Source organism: Dipteris shenzhenensis, chromosome 8 (genome assembly GCF_047967505.1).
Source record: "Dipteris shenzhenensis isolate YYH24624 ecotype China chromosome 8, Dip_SZ_1.0, whole genome shotgun sequence".
In the NCBI taxonomy this organism is placed as follows: Eukaryota; Viridiplantae; Streptophyta; class Polypodiopsida; order Gleicheniales; family Dipteridaceae; genus Dipteris; species Dipteris shenzhenensis.
The window spans coordinates 44,017,841-44,038,077 of NC_141603.1; the positions used below are offsets into that span (position 1 = coordinate 44,017,841).

The 20,237-nt window shown below is 45.7% G+C and overlaps 1 protein-coding gene across 1 annotated transcript in view; it reads right to left on the reverse strand.

Moving 5' to 3' along the window:
- LOC147899557 (uncharacterized) overlaps window positions 1-20,237 on the reverse strand; it is a 406,773-nt gene that overhangs the window by 141,428 nt on the left and 245,108 nt on the right. Inside the window, exons 19-20 of the mRNA XM_087377749.1 lie at window positions 2,160-2,264; window positions 1,586-1,750 (exon numbers count right to left, since the gene is read on the reverse strand). Coding sequence (XP_087233875.1) covers window positions 1,586-1,750; window positions 2,160-2,264 — 270 coding nt within the window. The remainder of the gene's footprint in view (window positions 1-1,585; window positions 1,751-2,159; window positions 2,265-20,237) is intronic.

Genomic DNA, 20,237 nt, shown 5'->3' on the forward strand with positions numbered 1-20,237 from the left:
GGTACCTTTTGGTGTTTTTTCAAAACCCCTTCTGGAGAAGAAGTGCATCTGTTTTTAGCGAAAGCAGCCCGTGTCGGCGCGGGCTGCTATGACAGATGCACTTCTTCTTCAGAGGGGGTTTTGAAAAATAATTTAAAGGTACCCATGTTTACAGTCGTTTCTAGGGTTTCTGGGCCTTTTGAGCTCATTTCTACTGCCAAAAAGGCCAAATTATGCATAGATAAAACTTATGTTTTAAGGGATCTAGAGTAAGAGCTTTCTTTTGGTGGAATGGTTTTGGCAGATCATTTCTAGTGATTCTGTACATACAATGCACTGTCAAACCAAAACATATAGTAGAGATTTCTTTTAGTGGAATAGTTTTTGCAGATTGTTGTATGAGTGACTTTGTACCTAGGATGCACTGGAGCAAGCAAGCACCTTTACATGAATGTTTTTGACGGAGCTTTCTTTCATTGTTCAATCTTTGCTTGTCCATGCTTTAGCAATGCATGGGATTATTTTCTGTCTTTGATTGGTTATCATGAAACAAATTTAGATAGACATTTTTCATTGCCCAACTGCTCGATTTACACTTTTGCTCGGTCTTGATCGCTCGTGAAATGGACATCCTCGTATTTGGACAAACATGGTACACACCTTGATAGGCATTTAGGGGACTATGCAGGGACCTTCGTGAGCAGCCTCTACTAGGAGGAATGTTTTCTTGAGGGAATGGTATGGTTCCCCTTTTTCTTGGAAACCCCCACAGGGTCGAGGTGGCCCTATCAGCCTCAACCTTGGTTATCTTCCAGCTCTTTCACTACAAAAGCTTGATTTTATTTGTTCTTTCATGCATCGCATGATGTACTTCTCCCTTGAACCTTGCTCAGAGAGGGGGGTGCAAAAGGGACTTTGATAGAGGAGCTGCAAACCAAAGTGTAGATCCCCTTCCTCATCTTGGTAATAGAGGTATACATGTTGCCCTTGGAGGGAGAAGCAAGATGATCATGTATCTACTATGTAAGCATAGTGATTTGAATAGATGCAAACAGACTGCCACACACCATTTTGAGATCAATAATCGACATGGCTACCTTGAAGGTGGCCTTTCTCTTTCTTTAACAGATGCCAAATACTAAGAATGGGTACTAGATTTCATGACCAGGACGTGCAAGCAAAAAATCCCTGGAGAAATGAGAACACGCAAGCATTGCTAAATGGGTAACATAAGGATAAACACCATGCTTTGTTAATATGCCATGCATTTGTAAAAGACATCAACAGTATGTAATCTGCAGCGTCTCTTGGGGCAGCCAGTAAGATGGGTAAGATCAACACTTAAAGGAAATCATGGAATCAAGGGGCTGCAACGTGTATTTAAGAAGTTTAATTTTCTTGTCCCATAGATCCTGTTGGTCTTTGGCAGACGTCAATACTATGAGATCGAATTACAACCTCAGATTTCAGTTTAAGCTCTACCTACAGATACATTAGCTAAAGCAGAAGTGAAAATCCACCAAAAGATGTTGATAATAAGCTCTAGTGTCCCTGTTTTTTGGGTTCCTGATTTTACATAACTGCACAGGAAAGGTGAGAATCTTACTTGCAAATTGAAGTACTCATTTGGCAGGATGGTCCCAGAACTGGGACAACAAAAGAAAGCTGAGAAGTCGCGTATGCTTGCAAAATCACTGATGCTTGGATCTGGTCTGACGATGTTCCATGAGCATGGTACTTTCCCTGCATTACGTAGCTGAACATACATCATCTGCACATCCATATTTGAGATGTTACTGCTTGTAAATACTGCTTTTGTTCTTCTTATAATGTACAATTAGTGCTTTTCAGATGAGGGTAGCCTTAATTAGCTTTCCTCCACTCACTATTGGAAGGTAAAAGCCTATTCTCAAGGAAAAAAGCACTCAGTTTTGCTATATGAGAGTTTTTGGTATGAGTGTACACACAGGAATGTGTTGTACTTATGATCGTAACAACACAATTTCAAAGTTCAATCAGACGATTGTGGGAAGGTCCATCTCAACCAACCGTAAAAAAGGGAGAGACTGTATACAATCTGATTGAGGCACAAAGTTAAAGAATCAACTCTTTCTATATCTGAAGCCAGACTTTTTACTTTATATCTGTGGAAGCTTTTTTAAATGAATATAGCAACTGACCTTGCAATGGCCTAACCGCACTGATTCAAAGTCAAGGGATTCTGTTGATAATTCCAGTACTGGCTTTGTGACATTGGCCCTCAACAGCAAAACTGTACGAGGTGACTGCAATCAGATGGATAAAATGAGATATACAAGCTTTAACACAGGCCAAATGCGAAATTTCAAGTTTAAAATTTGATCAAGCTTAAAGGAAGTTAGAATCAGCCGCATAAATCATAAGCGTGTCTTATGCAAACAACTAGGAAGGATTGACATTCAAACAATCATTATCAGAATTGCCTCCACAGCAATAAATATAATTCAACGTCCATACACCTAGGAGCATGTCCATGTACAAGATCCTGCAACCCCTAAAACAATTCAAAAAAATGCAATAACCATAAACCTTGGACAAATTTTAATTTGATATATTTCTATTAAACTATGAAAATGATGGCTACAAGGCCTCATATTATTAGAGTTCTTTTCAAAAAGTAGACTACTGGCACATCATCGCTGCTGCTGCTGCTGCTGCTCCTTCCTGCCACTTTGCTTTGCCATAACCCTTGCTCATTTCTACTCCCTTTTTTTTTGGGTGAAATCTTTGATTGATTATATTATATGAGTAGCAATCTCAAAATAAGGTGCTACAATTACATCAACTGAAAATTTCAGTATATGCCAAAAAGACCTCATGATCTATGCAGCGGGTTTGCAAGCAATCAAAGAAAGATTGCTGCAAAGAATGCCTAAAAAAGCCAAATAGAGAGGAAGTAGAATCACCAAAGACTTTACAATTCCTATATGTCCATAAAGTCCATAGTGCCCAGTATCGAACCCAAATGAAGAAAAGATGAAACTCCAGAGTCTAGATAGATGAAACCCAAATAGCCAGAAGAACTTCCCAAATGGAACAGATGGGAATCTCGCTCACAGGCACTGTCGAAGCAGATCAAAAAACTCACGAGAGCACGAACAATGCCAAAACAAGTGAGGCACAGTCTCCGAAGAAGCAAAACATTTGTGGCAAAGTGCAGGAGCAATGTGTCGATGAGCTAATAGCTGTTCAGATGGAAACACTCCCAAAAGAACTCGCCAAAAGAAAACCTGTTGCCAAAGCGGTACTTTATAGGCCCAAAGTTGCTGTAAACTTTTCCTCCACCACTTGGCTGGGCGATGCATTCGTCAAACAGAATCACCTCTCTCTGAAACCCAAGGTTGAGGCAAAAGGATTTTATACAATGTAGGTACGGTAATCTGAGATGGCCTCAAAGGACGAGAAGAGGATCCTGGAGAAGTCAAAGTCTAATATTCCCGCCGGTCGTGGAGTTCCTAAGGAGGAATCGGAACAAAAGGCGAAAGCATAGAAGTAATTTGTCGCCACAAAGGACGATAATGAGAGCCCAATCCATATGTAGTGGCTGCTAGAGAAAAGGGGAGCACAGTACTAGCATCATCTATAACATCAGCAACCGAGGTGATGTCTTTAAACGAGACAAAAGTAGGAACGTCGAGATTCCTGTAAAGCCAAGGGAGGCTAAAAGACTTTCGACCAGTGAATGCTTTCAGCTCTCAAAGAATTCCCAAGTAAAGATTGCCGTCCATTCCATTCCAGATGAGAAAGAACATGCTTGCAGTCAAGAAGGAAGCGGAAGACAAAAGGGCAGCCAGGCAAAGTACCATCAGTGCAGCCAAAAAAGAAATCCCACTGATCGAGTTGCCAATGACCAAACACAGAAATACTGATATGAGTGACTAGAGTCTTAATCATAAGAGCCCAAGGCTGATCACCTTGCAGAAATTGCAGCAACATTTTTCCTTGTGGGCAAGAATATGCACATGAATATCCGTGATGTTCAGTCCACCATGCATCTTGGGAGAACAAATGTGATGCATCGAAAGCAGCCTAAGACTTTTTCTGCCATGTTTGGATCGCCAGAAGATTTCCATAAAGACATACATGAAAGAAGTAAGATCTTCCTTAGTGAACATGATCAATGGCAAGTAAAATTGAATATATGCCACAAGGATGGACTGCACTATTCGAAGACAAACGTGCAAAGGCCAAGTTGCCAGTTTCCAATACTCAAGCTTTTTCCGAAGCTTAGCCAAAACCCAATCAGTTTGTTGTCGGCGAGTGAGTTCCCACCCCAAAGGGTAACCAAGATGATGAACAAACTGAGTGGGTGGAATGATATCCCCAGGCCATAATAGACTATGCTAGTCTTTGGAATGCAAAGGGAGCAGCTTAGACTTCTGAAAATTAACATGAAGACCAGCTGCCAAACCATAAATAGAGAGGGCCTGCATCAAGGCACCAAGATCATGGAGCGTATTCTTTGGGGTAAACAAAGAATCATCAGCATAAGCTTGAGCAACCATGCTGCGATTAGCATCCAATTCCAAGCCATGAAGTGATCCTATAGCCACAAGACGATCAATATATTGCATCATAGGATGAGTAGCAATGGCATACAGTAAAGCACTAGGAGGGCATCCCTGGCGGACCGAACAACGAAGAGTCCACTCATTAGAAAGCCGCATTGCTATCTCTGTAAAGCCAGTAAATAACCTGCCGCATTTTTTGTCCAAACCCCAAAGCTTGCATAGTTTGCGAGATGAAATCCCGGTGAAATGTGTCAAAGGCTTTTGCAATATCTACCTGCAAGAGTAGAACATCCTGCTGCATGTATTTGGCATATTCAATCCCAATATAACCATTGGCAATGTTATCTGTTATATGGCGACATGGAACAAAGCCATATTGGGAGGGATGCAGCCCATCATGCAAATAGCCTTTAATCCGATCAACCACCATTTTGGCAATGATCTTGTAAATGACTGGCATGAGCGTGATTGGCCTCCAATCACCAAGTGAATCACATAGCTGCTTTTTTGGAATCAGCTTGAGAAGACCCTTTTTCCATGACACAGGCATCTGCCAATTTCGCCATGCTGTATTTACCATTTGCAGCAAGGTGAATTTAAGAAGATCCCAGAATGTGAGAAAAAATTCAACAGTGAGACCATCCTATCCTCGAGATTTCCATCTGCCACAGGATCTCAGTGCATCAGACAATTCCCTTTCAGTGAAGGGATGTTCAAGTTCCAAAGCCTGAGCATCAAACAGAATTGGACGAATATGCCATACAGCTTTGTACGGCACTCCACATAAGGCCATACAGCCTATACAGTGTCGTACAAACTCCAAGCCTATCTGCCTCGCCTCTGCTTCCTCTCCGCCTCACCTATGCTCCATCTGCCTCCCTATTCCCTTCTCTCTCCTGGGTCGTACGGAACTACATGGCCTGTCTGTACAGTTGTGCAAACCTATCCGTTCTAACCCTCTCACTAAGTCTTCCCCCCTCCCTGCTTCACCCCTCCTCACTTTCTTCCTTCTTCCCTACCTTTCAAAATTTTCCCTTAGCCCCTTGTAAGCAAGTAGTGGAAAGTGGGTTTTCTTCAACCTCAAGTCAGCCTTCCTTCCTCCGATTGGCGATGGCCTTGGCATCAGCCAATCTCGCTCCTTCACTAACTATGAATATGCATATTCTCTGAAGACGAACTGCAGCAGCTAAAAAAAGATGTAAAGTCGAGAGTGTCACCACTCTCTTTGTAGGAGTTCATGGTCTCATCCCTCTAGGATGCAGGCTAGGGATTGGATGCTTGCATCTCTTCCGCCTAACCTCTCCATACATTTATCAGATGTTCAAGTTCTGGGCAAAGGTTTCTTTCGGGTAGTATTTGATTCTCCAAGGATTGCCCCTACAATTTGGTAGCTAGCCCTTGGCTTTTCTCCATCCTTTCACCTTGAGATTTGACCTGGTAGAGGAAGATAGGACCATTACCTCTCTTTTCATATGGTTTCATGGACTCCCTCAAGAAGTCCATCACAATTTCTTCCCACCATTGGTGCCACTTTTGGGGTGGTCACAAAGGTCCATCCTCTTTCTTCCCGATCTACTTCAGCAGCTAAACCAATTAGGACTAATGTCACCGACCCTAGCATTCGTGATGACCTTATTATGCTTCTACATCCAGATAGCTCCTCGTTTAGGCAGAGGATTGAGAGTCTGAAATGCCAAAATCAGTGCCGCATTTTGGAGACTCTTCGGGCAGATTGTCCCAAGGAAGAAAACACACCCTAAAAGGCCCTTTCCCATATGATCCTTTTACTTCCTCTACATCACAAATGGGTAGTAGTTCGAGATGGTAGAGTTCCCACTCAGTAGACACATAGCCTTAGCTCTTCTTCCGTCTCTACAGCAATGTATTCCTCCAATTGTTTTGTATAGGATTGTCCACTTGGGTTAATCCTCTGGCCAATTTTGTTGTGCCCTTGTCTCAGAGGGTGGATTCTCCTTTTCACATTGCTTAGAGTAATGCTTTCACTCTTCTAGCTAATTGTGGGGACTTTCCAGAGTTCATTCCTTTTCATCCTTGCTCCTGACAAGCAAGCCTAGGGATCCTCACCCTTAGAAGCTACTCTACCACTACTAGATGTGTTCACTAGGATGGATCTTTCATATCCAACAGAGTTTTTGGCCCTTATGCTAGGACATCAACTGCAAGGACACATACTTCCACCACTATATCGGGGAAACAATTCTAGTCTTATGCAACCCATATGATGAGGGTTGTTAGTTAGAAGTTCAGGGTTCTCGGTATGGTCTTTCTCTTGCTAACGTAGATAGCTAATATATAAGCTACATCCAAGGATTTCATATGGGCTTATTGATATTCTTTTCAGACAAGAACACAAACTAGATATAAAATTTTTCCCTAAAGAATAGAACCTTCTATTAGAACTCTTATGAAGATCAACAATTGATGGGACACTTGACCAATCCAAAGGGGCTCGATCCTTCAACTTGCGCACAAAGAAGGGCTTGGGACCCTCAAAGCATGTTTGAGAAATCTTGATCTGTGGGTAGCGGGCCTTGAATCTTTTAAAGGACTTCACCTACCACAAAACAAATATCGGTTAATAGTATATCTGGACCAGTAAGAACCACTTAATAGTACTTCATGACCACTTAGAGGTACTTAGTACACTTGACAATACTTCTGGACCACTTAATAGTACCTCAAAACTATTTAATAGTACTACAGAACCACTTAGTATTGCTTCAAGCACCACTTAACAATACTTTTGGATCACATAGAAGCACTTAATAGTACGTCTGGACCATTTAATAGTATTGCAAAACCACTTCATAGTGCTTCAGGACCACTCTTGCCTGTCCAATTCAAGCCTTCTAGTTTATGGTCAAATCTTAAACATGAACAATAATTAAGTTCTTTGATTTTGTGTTTCCGTGTTCAAGCAAGACGTACATTCTCCTTTGCTCTCTCCTTCAAAAACATCGGGTCCAATTTGGACAAAGAGAAATTTGGAGACTTGAACATTGTTTGTAGTCCACTTTCCATGTTGATCTCATTTGATTTCTCATGTCAAAACACATCCTATGGAACAAAATCAACATGAAAAGTGGATTAATAACAATGTTATGTGTCCATTCGTTTGAGAAGATCCTGTGAGAGAATGCTAATAGCTCTGGCCTCGTGATAGACCCATTTTGCTTCTTTCATCATCTATAACAATAGGACTAACAAGACGGTTAAAAAATGACCACTAATAGTACTTCTAGACCACTTAATAGTACTTAATAACTATTTAATAGTACTACGAAACCACTTAATAGTGCTTCACACTTAATAGTGCTTCAAGACCACCTAATAGTACTTCATGACTACCCAATGGTGCTTCATGACCAATTAATAGTGCTGCAAGACCACTTAATAGTGCTTTAACACCACTAAATAGTACTTCTAGACCACTTAGAAGCACTAACTGATACCTTTGAACCACTTAATAGTACTTAATAACTATTGAATAGTACTGCAGAACCACCTGATAGTGCTCCTAATAGTGTTCCAAGACCACTTAATAGTGCTTCAAGACCACTTAATAGTGCTTTAACACCACTTTATAAAGCTTCAGAACTATTTAATAATACTATGGAACTACTCAAAGATATTTTGGAGGAGACCTTGGAAATCCCACTTCCTCATTTCTATTCATGATGGGATTGCAGTCAACCTGTCGAAATCCCGGTTCAAGGCTGACTTTACTTGTCCCAATTGTTGCCAAGCTGTTGTGGAGACTATTCAACACTATCTACTGGATTGCAGACAAGCAGGGGTTATATGGAAGGGGCCGGGGTTGCCTGGATTTTTAGTTCTTTTGCACATTTCCCCTTCCTCATGACTTGGGGCTCAATTGTTTGGCTTTCCATTTCGGGGCCTTAGGTCTTCTTTGAGAGGCATGACAAATCATGGGCTATAGCTATCAGACGACACTTGATTGAGACATGTTCTTTGGACGATGTTCCTGCCTCAGCCTTCAGGGTTGTACATACCTCGGTGGACTCTTCTTGAGAGATACTAGTAGCGAGTATATCAGCATGGCATATATGGAGAGCCAAGTACACAGAGGCATTGGATGGATCCTAGGTTCACCCCTCTTAGACTATGGCTAGTATATGGGCAGACACTATACACACATTGATGGCCATCTGGATGGGTATGCAAGGGTCCTCTCAAGCAGCTTCTGCTCGGAGGGCTGCTTTCCTCGGGGAATGGAAGGATTCCCCCTTCTTCTCTGAGTCTTCCATAGGGTTGAGATGGCATTTTCAGCCTCAACCTTGGTTATTTTGTATAGTTTCAGAGCGGTGGAACGGCTAAGGGTGACATGTTAAGGATTCATCTCAACATCATGTTCGATATTGTGCATAGCACTAACACAAAAGAGTGCTAAAAAGAAAAGGGTTGGAAACCCTAACCCTAACCTTAAAGGGGTTTGTATATATTCACTATTTTCAACTAAATCTAGTGTATAGTTAGTCATTTGTGGTGTGCTCTCTAGTTGTGCCCTCTCTCCTCATCTCCACTCTTCTCCTCTCCTCTCTCCATATTTGTTCATGGTATCAAAGCTCCCTTTCCTTCCGCTGAGGCATCGCGATGCGTGTGAGAGAGTGTGAGAGACTTCTGAGATTTTGGTGAGATTCTTCTTAAGGTGAGAGAGATAGATCTTATTCTACCATTATGAGTGCATTCTGTGAGAGAGACATTTGGTTCAAGTGAGAGAGAGAGTTGCCTCACATGGTTGAGGCTCCCAATTAGACAGGAGGAGCTGCTTGACTTGAAGTTTGCAGATGACACAGCCTTGTATGTTGAGGGCACCACAGTGAGTCTGGAGAGAGTTAGGGGCGCCCTGGCTATTTACTGTGAGGCCTCGGGTGCACGGATCAACTGGATAAAATCCGTAGGTTTCTTCACAGGCTTTGAGGAGACACAGGAGATCCATGAACAGTGGGAGAAGTGACTTTGACTTCAGATGGATCCCGTAGGACCAGACAACGAGATACCTTGGATGCCAGGTTGGTATTGACATTATAGCAGAGTAGCAGATCGCCCCGGTCCTTGAGAGTGTTCAGCGCAAGCTTCTCTACTGAAGCTCGCTGTCTAGCAAGTCACGCCTTAGTGGCAAACCAGGTTCTCCTTGCCACGGCCTAGTATATTGCCTCCTCCTGGTGTTTTCACAGAGGATGCATTGGGCAGTTACGACGGTTGGTATGGAACTTCCTTTAGGCAGGTTTGGACGGCACAAGGAACACTAGAGCCCGAGTAGCTTAGCAGACAGTGATCATGCCGTAGGCATTGGGAGGCTTGGGTATCATTGATCCGGAGATGCAGAGCAGAGCCCTTCTGGGCAAGTTGGTGGTTCGTGGCCTCACCCCAGGTGCAAAGCCTTGGAAGTTCCTCTTACAGCGAGGGCTTCTAAGGAACATCCCACGCACGGGGGGACAGTGGTAGCCTTCACACAGATGGATCTTCTCAGAGACCCCCCTTACGAGGAAGGGTTCACCCTTGATGAGGAGCCTTCACAGGGTCTCCTGGCAGAGACTGGTAGGGGGCCTCATTCGTGCTCTGCCCAGATGCAGAGAGGAGTTTGAGCATCAGCCCCTTATAAGGCACCCAGAGATCAGAGATTAGGAGGGACGTATGCTCGGACAGCGGACCCACATTGGTTGGGCACGGTGGGATAGTGGTCCGGTAGGGTCCTTTGGCCGTTGGAGCAGATTACCCATGGAGGCAGAGGCGAGGCTTGATGCCCTAGTGCATCTGCGAGGGGCAGGGCAGGGGATGGGTGAAATTGACTTAGCCACTCCTGAGTCCTGATGGGAAGAGATGGATGGGAGTCTGGATGGGATTCACTGGAAGATGATCAGAGTGGTGGGTTATTTGGGAAAGGAGTGGCACATTGGCCCTCACAGTATCTCAAAGCAGGACGCCCCTAGATGGCGCCTTTGGCTGTGGGAGGGTAGACCCTTGAGGGAGGTCCAGTGGGATCCAAGAGGCTGGTTTTGGCCTTCCAAGGGCGGCCTAGCCGAGCAGGTGGATGAGGTGCCCTTCTTTTCCTACACCACACGGATTGGCAGGAGGATGCAGATGGACTTGTCGAGGTGGATCCCCTTGAGGGAGAGGCATTGGTTGACCGAGAAAGTGCCCCGCGATGTTCACTCCAGGTTTTGGATGCATTTGTGGTCCAATTTGCGGCCGAGGAAGATTTCATACTTCTTCTGGCTAGCTGCCCACGGAGGCTTGCCCATTGGTTCGTGGTTGGAGCAGATGCAAGTGGAGGGGAAGTGCCATTGTTGCTCCGATGGTGTCCTGGAGACTATCCCGCACTGCCTTTGGAGCTGTCGCAGCGTGGCGAGGATTTGGATGGGCGCCCTCAGGATCATGACACGTATGCAAAGCCTTCAGAGAGACTACACCTGGGGGATGGTGGCCTGGTTGACAGAGGAAGGACATGCGTTTCAGATTGATGAGATCTCTCTTGCTTATCGGATACAGGGTCAGAGCATCTAGAGGATAGCACTCCACGAGGTAGTCCCTCCTGACAGCCTAGCTCCTCCCTCTCCTAGGGAGGACAACGTTTGGGAGGTGGTAGCCAACATCACGGCATGGAATATTTGGGTTGCTCGTTGCAGTCTTGTGATGGGTGAGCACCCTGTTCCACCCTCGGCTACCCTAGTCGCCATCTAGTAGGACATCATCTACACACTTCGGTCCACCTGGGAGCGTGGGACTCCAGGCTCCAGGGCGACTATCGAGAGGCGTGCTTGTTTTTGCAAGGCTTGGCCTGCAGGTGTTTTCCACATCTTCACCCCGCGAGGGATTTGTTGGTTGTATAATCCCCCCACTTGGCTGTTAGCCCCAGTACCAGAGATCTCCTAGGCAGTGAGCTAGGTTTCTCTGGAATAGGTCGGTTCTCTCTTTCAGCCTTTTCTAGTTTTTCTCCATACTCAGCACCTTCGGGGCTGCTGTTTTGTATGAAGTTTTTCAAGCATTAATAGAAGGTTTCAAAAAGAAAAAGAAAAAAAGAAGAAGAAGCAACAGAATCTACGCGACTTCTACCACGAAGGCGACTCTGTTGCAAGCAAAGACTCAGCACTAATCTTGCAAGGCAACTACCTAACACAAAGGCAATGAGTATGTATAGCCTACAGCAGCGAAAGGCGAGCAAGGCAAACCGCAATGAACACAAGCAGCTAAGGAGGCTCAACACAACAACCTAGCACTAAGGGCAACACACTACAGGCAATGCTTCAATCACTACAGCACAACGCCTAAGCTATCGACCAGCTTGCAAGCACGGTCGGCTCTCCAATGGCTACAATGACTAAGCCAACGAAGTAAGCTACGTACTCACGTCTACTACGACTCTGCAATGCTTCAGCCAGCCCTACAAAGCGACTCACAACAGTGTCTGCTCCACAAGGCGACCGAGCTTCCGGCTCCTACAACTCACTTGGCTCACACGTACTCCAAGGCAAACACGACCTCAACAGTGGCTTCAGCCAACTATGTCTTCACCGACCCTTCAATGAGACCAAAGAGAATGCCAAATAATGCACGGCCTCACCAGCGACTGGCTACCACACCTCACACAGATGTGCAACGCTCAATAGTCGATCTACGAGCTCCAACAACTAGTATTGGGGCAACTCCAACTGAGCACACAACGAACCAAAGAGCAACTGTCTCTCTTGACTCCAGCACGAACGGCGACACAAGCCATTGCATCAAATGAGACGATCCAATGAACGCCTCTTAATGGCAACGCGCACACCAAGCTCCTCACGAGCCACAATTCAAACATCCAAAGCCACCAACAACGTTAACAATAGAGGCCTCAAAGACCTCTATCAGCATCTATGATGGCTCCGACAAGCAGCACCAACACAACTTGCTCATCGACCTCGAAGCTCCAATGACCTACCTTCATCACCCAAGGCGCCACACAATGAGCTGCTACTCATATTGCCCTTGGCTCCAGCAGAGCAGACAACACCATCAAGCAGTAGAAATGCCTCCACAACTTAGAATGAAGGAGGTGATAGAATTTGCAAGATTCTATCAGCTCTTTTGAGATTTTGTCCTCTTATCTGGACGCAAGGTTGGGTCAGCAATTGACACGTGGCACTAACCTTACCCAGCAAGGGTAGGTCAACAAGCTTCCACGTGGCAACCCAATCTGCCACGTCACCTTATCCTGACACGTGGTAGTCTATCTACCACCTCAGCACATCTGCCACATCACCACTGACCAAGCATACTACCACATCATCAGCAGAATAAGCAAGCCACGTCACCATTGCCAGCTCATAGGTCACGTCATCATCCACGTCAGCACTAACACGTGGCACAGTCCCTTGGCAGGCACAGTTACCCGCACTCAATGTGTGTTGCATGTGCATCCATCTACCACATCACATAGTGCCCCACAAGCACAGTTTTGCAAGTGACCCCTTTTGCCATCATTTCTCCTTTTTTTCCCCTCCAACTTGATTAAGGAAGAATTTGAGGGTGCTCCAAAAGGAAAAATGCTCAATTTTTTATGCTCTAGGCGCTCATCACATCACATGCACATTTCCATGCATGTATCACACACTTAGCCTCGACATCAAATCCACTTCTTGCATGCACACAAGCCTCTACATCGATGCAACACCTAAAAGGAACAAAAGAAAAGGAATTATTTGCTACTTTTCATCGCTTGATGGTTGGTCTAGTTCTAGATCAGAGTAGATGAGTTCATCCATAGAGGAGAGAACTCCAAAGAAGCCAATTGAAGCCATGACAAAAAATCCCCAAATAGTTCCTACTCGGAGTCAGCCTACACTCACATGTGGTTTCACATCATCACATGTCATGAAACCTAACCCTTTATGAGCGAGCAGAAATATGTGGATAGTTTTCTGAAAAAGTTTCATATGGTAGATTGCAAGATTGTAGCCACTCCCATGGAACAAAGTTTGAAACTTACCAAGATCCAAAAAAGCCTATAGTCAACGACAAGTACTATCGATAGCCCATCGGATCTCTTATGTATCTGACTATCACAAGGCCATATATTTGTTATGCAGTAAGTTTACTCGCACAATTTATGGAAAATCCAAAATAGTCTCACTGGAATGCAGCCAAGAGGTACATCAGATGTACAAGACAGTTTGGAATAGAATACAGAGAAATTCATCCAAGGTTGCATGGATCCTGTGATAGTGACTTGCAGGAGATCATGAGACAAAGAGATCTACACAAGGATATGCATTTTTCTTTGGTCAAGGTGCTATATGATGGTTGTCAAACAACTAGCCAAAACTGTTTCTTTGTCTTCAACAGATGAAGAATATAGACACTCACAACCGGTTCATGTGAGGCTAATGGCTCAAAAGACTATTGTCAGAAACAAATTATTTTAATGAGTCAAAGCTAACAACAATATACTATGACAATCAATCGGCTCAAGCATTAGCCACAAATCTAGTATATCATTCCAGGACAAAGCACATTGATGTCAGAGAGCACTTCATCAAAGAAACAGTGTTACTTTGTGACATCACATTGTAACATTGTGATAGCAAAGATAATGTTGCAAACATCTTTACGAAACCACTTGGAAAATATCTTTTTGAGAAACACCGACAAGCTCTTGGTTTGATGCAGAGGAAGGACATTCCCATTAAAGGGGTGTAATGGAATGCAATGTTCAGTCTTCTTCGATTCTTCAAAATCATCATCTTGAGGGAAGGCCCACTTCATGATGTTGATCTTAAGGGAAGATGTTGAGGATTCATCTCAACATCATGTTCGATATTATGCATAGCATTAACACAAAAGAGTGCTAAAAGGGAAAGGGTTGGAAATCCTAACCCTAAAGGGGTTTGTATATATTCATTATTTTCAACTAAATCTAGTGTACAGTTAGTCATTTGTGGTGTGCTCTCTAGCTGTGCCCTCTCTCCTCAACTCCAATCTTCTCCTCTTCTCTCTCCATATTTGTTCAGGAAAAGAGACACCACCAATTGGGAAGATTCTCAGCAAGAAGAAGGGACCCTCCATGAGGCAGCAAAGGGCATGAAGAGAAGAGGGAAATGGGGGTATTCGATGATTGTGGGAGAAGAGAGTGAGAGGAAGGCTTAAGTCACGAGCTCGCCTAGTATATCATGGTGGTATTTTCCTTTGTTCAGCTCTTATACACTATGCTTCCTTCCATCTCTAGTCACAACTCCAGTCCCTCTCTTCATTGGTACAATGAACCTTGTGTCATGTGGCTTGAGTTCTATTACATTCATGTTGAAGGTTGGCTTTTGTGATTACGCTCTGCTTAGCATCTTGCTCATTCACATCACTCTTGTACTCATTCGCACTTGATAACACCATCATCCCTGTCCATTCCATCGTTGACACCATCGGTGACACCGTGATCCCCTACTTGTTCCATGCTCTCATTGACACATCCCACTTGCTCCTCATACCAATGGCCTTAGGCCTCCGATAACGCTTTTGAAAGTGATAGCCCCCCCCCCCCCCAAGACACTCTCTCACCTGTGAACTTTCCTCCCCTTGCTAACGCATATGCTAGGAGCTCTCCACCTTGGAGGGTTTGTTTCTGCCACTAGGTCAGATAAGGTGTTCCACCCTACTTCCTCCTGCCGATAATGTTTGTTAGTTGGGAACATTCAGGGTCTTGATGGTGTGCCTCATCACCATCGCAAGTAGCTGATCTACAATCAGCTTCATCCAGGTGTCATTGATGGTCCCATTGATATGCTTTTTCTTCAGCAATACAAACTATATGACAGAGATTGCCCAAAGTCAGGTAAATTACTTTCAAGTCATACTTTTTTGTCTCCTACTTTGGGCACTAGGGGGAAACACGTATTTTAGTATCGCACTCTCTTCCCCTTATCGTTAGACATGGTATCGTTATTCCCTCTAGAGCATGGTCAGAATCTTTTCTTCCAATTGTCGTCAGACATGATATCACTATTCCCTCTAGAGCACAATGGATCAATTTGTTGATTGGTCGACACATGGTTGACATGTACGATCATGTTCGATACGTACCATTCGATATTAGTGCGGTACTAAACAAACTAAAAAATCTTAGGTGTATGTCCGATGGTACGTTTGATACCCAAAAAAAAGACAAAGATTTAGAGTTTTGGACTAGGTACTTGTACAAGCTTTAAAACTTGTACAAACATGTTATATAGGTGCTTGATGGAGATAAAGAGGGAGAGAGATGAAGATGCTTGATGCAGCTTGAGCCTCATCACTTGTTGGAGATGGAGAGGGGAGAGTAGAGACTCGAAGTCGGAGGTAGATGCATAGTGAGAGGAGAGGGGGTTTATATGGAACCTTGCCATATAGGAGGCCCAAAATTAGTTTGGCAAAACCACCACCAATAAGAAAACCGGCCATCCAAAACAAAAAAACACACCCAAAAACAAAACAAAACAAGTTTATTTATTTATTTATTATTTATAATTTTATTTTATTAAAAAAAAAAACTTACGGGTCGCACGGAACCGTACAAGTTGTACGGAACGTACGGGACGTTCCATACATCGAACGAGGGCAACCATAGACCGTCGACATAAAGTTGGTTTTCCCAACATCTATGCCCCCGACAACAGAGGGAACTGTGTCCTTTTCTAAAAGGAACTTCTCTCTTGGTTGCCCATTGCAAGGTCTTGGATTATTGGAGGTGACTTTGATGTAGAGGAGTTTCCTTTAGACAAAAAGGAGGGAGGAGAAGGTGGCAATAATTCTATGGAGAGAGCAGTTTGGACTGCCTTTCTCTTTCAGTATAGTGGCAATACTTTGGTGCATTCGCTCCAGTTATCTTGGTCGAATAGGAGATTGCAGATGTCCATCCATGCATGGAAAGATAGATTCTATTTTGATGATTGGACACTTGGTAGAGGAGGCTCAATATGCATTGCACCAATGGTTTCTCTAATCACTTTCCAATGGTTCTTATGGTTTTTGAGCCTCTTGAGAGCCACTACTCTGCTAATATAATGATTCTAGATGCATTGTATTCAGAGGACCTCACAGAGGATGTTTTGGAGATATGGCTATCTCATTTGCAGGGTGGAGTGTCATCCCCTTCACATGTTGCAGCAGCCCTGTCTGTTGTTACTGAATTTTACCATTGCATTGCTAACAACAAGAGACATGAGATTCTTAGGTAGGAGAGGACCTCCATTAACAGCTAGCAGCCCTACAGTGGAAAGAGTAAAAAAGGATTTAGGAGCGCCTTGTTGCACAAGGGCTCATATGCAAATATTGCTATATCAGAGAGCATACTATGCCTTTCATGCACAGGAATACTTCTAGATTCAAGTTGGAGGAAGAGTCAATAAACACTTTTTCTCTACTCAGCCTGACATAGTAGGGAGAGTGTATCTCACCTTATTGACTCTAATGAGATTTGGCAAATAGATCCGCTGCCGTCATGCAGATTGCTACAGACTTTTATGCCTCCCTCCTCTCACTAGATCCTGACTCACTGCCAGAGATGATGCCAGACATGGAGTTTGATAGTGTATTCCAGTTTTGGGGAAACCCATATGACATGTTTCCTTAATGCCCCTTTCACCAATCCAAAATTCAAGAGTGCACTTATTTGCCCTTCAAGAGCAAATGCTCGAGGGACCATGTTATCTCAGTCTTGCAAGGCGTTTGGGACTCTGGTACAACTTCTGATTTAGTTACAGAGGGTCTCATCCATCTTATCTCGAAGGAAGGTTGCAAAAGTTTCATCTCCCAATAGAGACCTGTTGGAAACCTTTTACAAGATTTAGGCCAAAGCTATCAATTTGTGTGTGCAGCCCATTCTTTCATACCTTATTCATGATACGTAGATGGCTTTGTGCATGGCAGAAGCATTTTTGATAATATTCTCTCTTTTTGGAAAGCTTCAAATTATGCTATGTAGAGTGGCCAGCGCCTTGCTCAAGCATGGGGGGCTAATTTCAGTTTTACTTGGATCTAGAGGAGTATTCCTCACGTGCTTGGGTTGTGAGGCCGGTGTTCGCCCCTATGCTGGAGAGTGTTAGGAGGAAGCTTATTTTTTGGAGCTCAGTCAAACTTGACCTTGCTTCCATGGTGGTGGTGGTCAACCAACACATCATGGTTTGTTTGCTCTTGTTGGTACTATTCTAGGGACTGTTGGAGTTCCTCCTTCCTCTTGGGAAGAGATTGATAGGCAGCCAGTCATGTTGAATGATAATATACTTGATGGGCATGGCAGAGCACTAGCTACTTCTCTCTATATCCAGGGTCTTCCTGGGAGAGAGGTCCTATTTTCTCTATGGGTTCTTGGAAGATTTTCAAATGCCTTCCTAATGATTGCAGATTCCAGTTAGTAAGCCACCTCAGAGGAAGTGCAAGGAGAATCTAGCAGATTGATGCAACCATACCCTTGGATTGGGTTCTTCCAGGTGAAGGTTTTACTTGAGTGACGTTTGGATAGGAGCCTTTACGAGATTAGGGATCCCACTTGAGGTTGTGGGACTACGAGGATCAAATGAGAATGCCTGATCAATCCTCTGATGTCCTCCAGAGCTGCTGCTCCTCCCCGTTCCCCTGCTGCTCCCCCTCCCTCAGCCCGTCTCTCTCCCCCCTCAGCCCTTCCCTGCTGCTCCCCCCCCTCCCCCCCTGCTGCTCCGCCCCCTCCCCCTGCCTGTCCCTCGCTCCCTCCCTCTGCTGTCCCGCCCCCTCTCCCTGCTGTCCCGCCCCCTCTCCCTGCCTTCGTCCCCTCCCCCCTGCTGCTCCGCCCCCTCTCCCTGCCTCCGCCCCCTCCCCCCTGCTGCTCCCCCCTGTCCCCTGCTGTCCCGCCCCCTCTCCCTTCCTCCGCCCCCTCCCCCCTGCTGCTCCGCCCCCTCTCCCTGCCTCCGCCCCCTCCCCCCTGCTGCTCCCCCTCTCCCCCCTGCCTCCGCCCCTTCCCCCCTGCTGCTCCGCTCCCTCTCCCTGCCTCCGCCCCCTCCCCCTTGCTGTCCCGCCCCCTCCCCTGGTCCCGCCCCCTCCCTGCTTGCTCTCCCGCCCCCTCTCTTCCTCTCACTCCTCCCTTTCTTCTCCTCTCCTTTCCCCTCTCAGCCCCTCCCTCCCTCGCAGCTTGCCCCTCTCCCCTCTCAGCCCCAGCCCCTCTCCTCCTTCCCTCCCCTTCCCCCCTGCTTCCTCTTAGCCTCCTTTCCCCTCCCTTGCCCCTCGCAGCTTTTTTGGAACGGAAGGAGCTTTTTTTTTCTGTTCGAGTCGGCCTCCTCACCTTGATTGGCGATGGATTCTCCGTCAGCCAATCCTACTCCATCTCCACCGGCCGCGAAAACTATCACTTTCTCTAAAGACGAGTTGCAGCAGCTCAAGAAGGATGTAGAGATTGAGTGCTCTACCACTTTGCTAGCACGCATCTTCGGGTCTCACCCTTCCAGATCCCAAGCCAGAGACTGGATGCTTGCGGCTCTCCCCCCAGACCTCGCTCCTCGATTGGTAGATGTTCGCCTTCTGGGACGAGGTTTTTTCCAGGTTGTTTTTGACACTCCAGAGGCTGCGAGCACTGTGCTCAAGGCCGAGTTTTTACACCTGGGACACAGGAAGATCTTCTTTGAAGCCTTTCACCTTGGTTTCGACCCAGTAGAGGCAGATAAGAAGTTCTTCTCGCTCTTCATCAGGTTCCCCGGGCTTCCCCAGGTTTACCATCGACTTCTTTCTGTTATTGGGGAGCATTTTGGCACAGTTGCTGAGATCCCACCCCTCCCTGGGTTGCCATTGACTGCAGCAGAGGCAACCAAGGCTGATGGGGTTCCTAGAGTTAGGGTCCTTTGCAAGGATCCTAACCTCGAGATGGACCACGTCATGATACAGCGCCCGGATGGTTCCTTTTTTCGCCAGAGAGTGGAGATTTCAGGCAGGCAGGACCAGTGCAGGATTTGCAGGACCTCGGGACACTTTGCCAGGGATTGTCCCAGGAAGAAGAAAAGGCCTAAGAAGCCCTCTGGTACAGCTACCGCCTCAGGGCATCGACAGGGGGGACAGGGGGGGGGATTAGACCCGGCACTTGCCCCTCGACCTCGACAGAGGGGTGGTACAGGTCCAGCTCCTGCTCCTCGTTCTTCACGTGGCAGTCCTGCTCAGTCAGGTGGTGGTACAGGTCCAGTACCTATTCCTCGGCCTCGTCAGGGGGGTGGTACAGGTCCTTCACCTGCTCCTCGACCCCCACCTCCCTCAGGCACACGCGACGCTTTACAGTGGGTTCCAGTACGTGTGCAGGTCCCTCCTTCAGTTCACGAGGGTACCTTAGTAGACTCTGCTTCACCTCGAGCTGTCCTTCCTGTCCCACCTTGCACAGTCCGAGACGCTGAAGCTTCGACCTCCTCCCCAGTTGCAGCTTCTTCCTTAGATCTAGCACTGCCAGATGTTCCTCTTGAGGACGGAGAGATTTCCGCGACTGGGCAGACACCGGGTAGAGAGCCTTCCTCACTCCCTCCCTTGGACAGGGGGAAGGGGATAGCTTACACTGTTGATCCTCTTCCCTCACAAGGGATCCTTCGTACTCCGGTGTCTGGATTGCTCCACAGGAACTCGTTTTCAGCCTTGGCAGAGAGTTCAGATTTCCCAGAGGAGGAGTTTGTGCCCGCTACTTTTGGGGAGCCAGTGGTTGGATTTCCTGTTGAC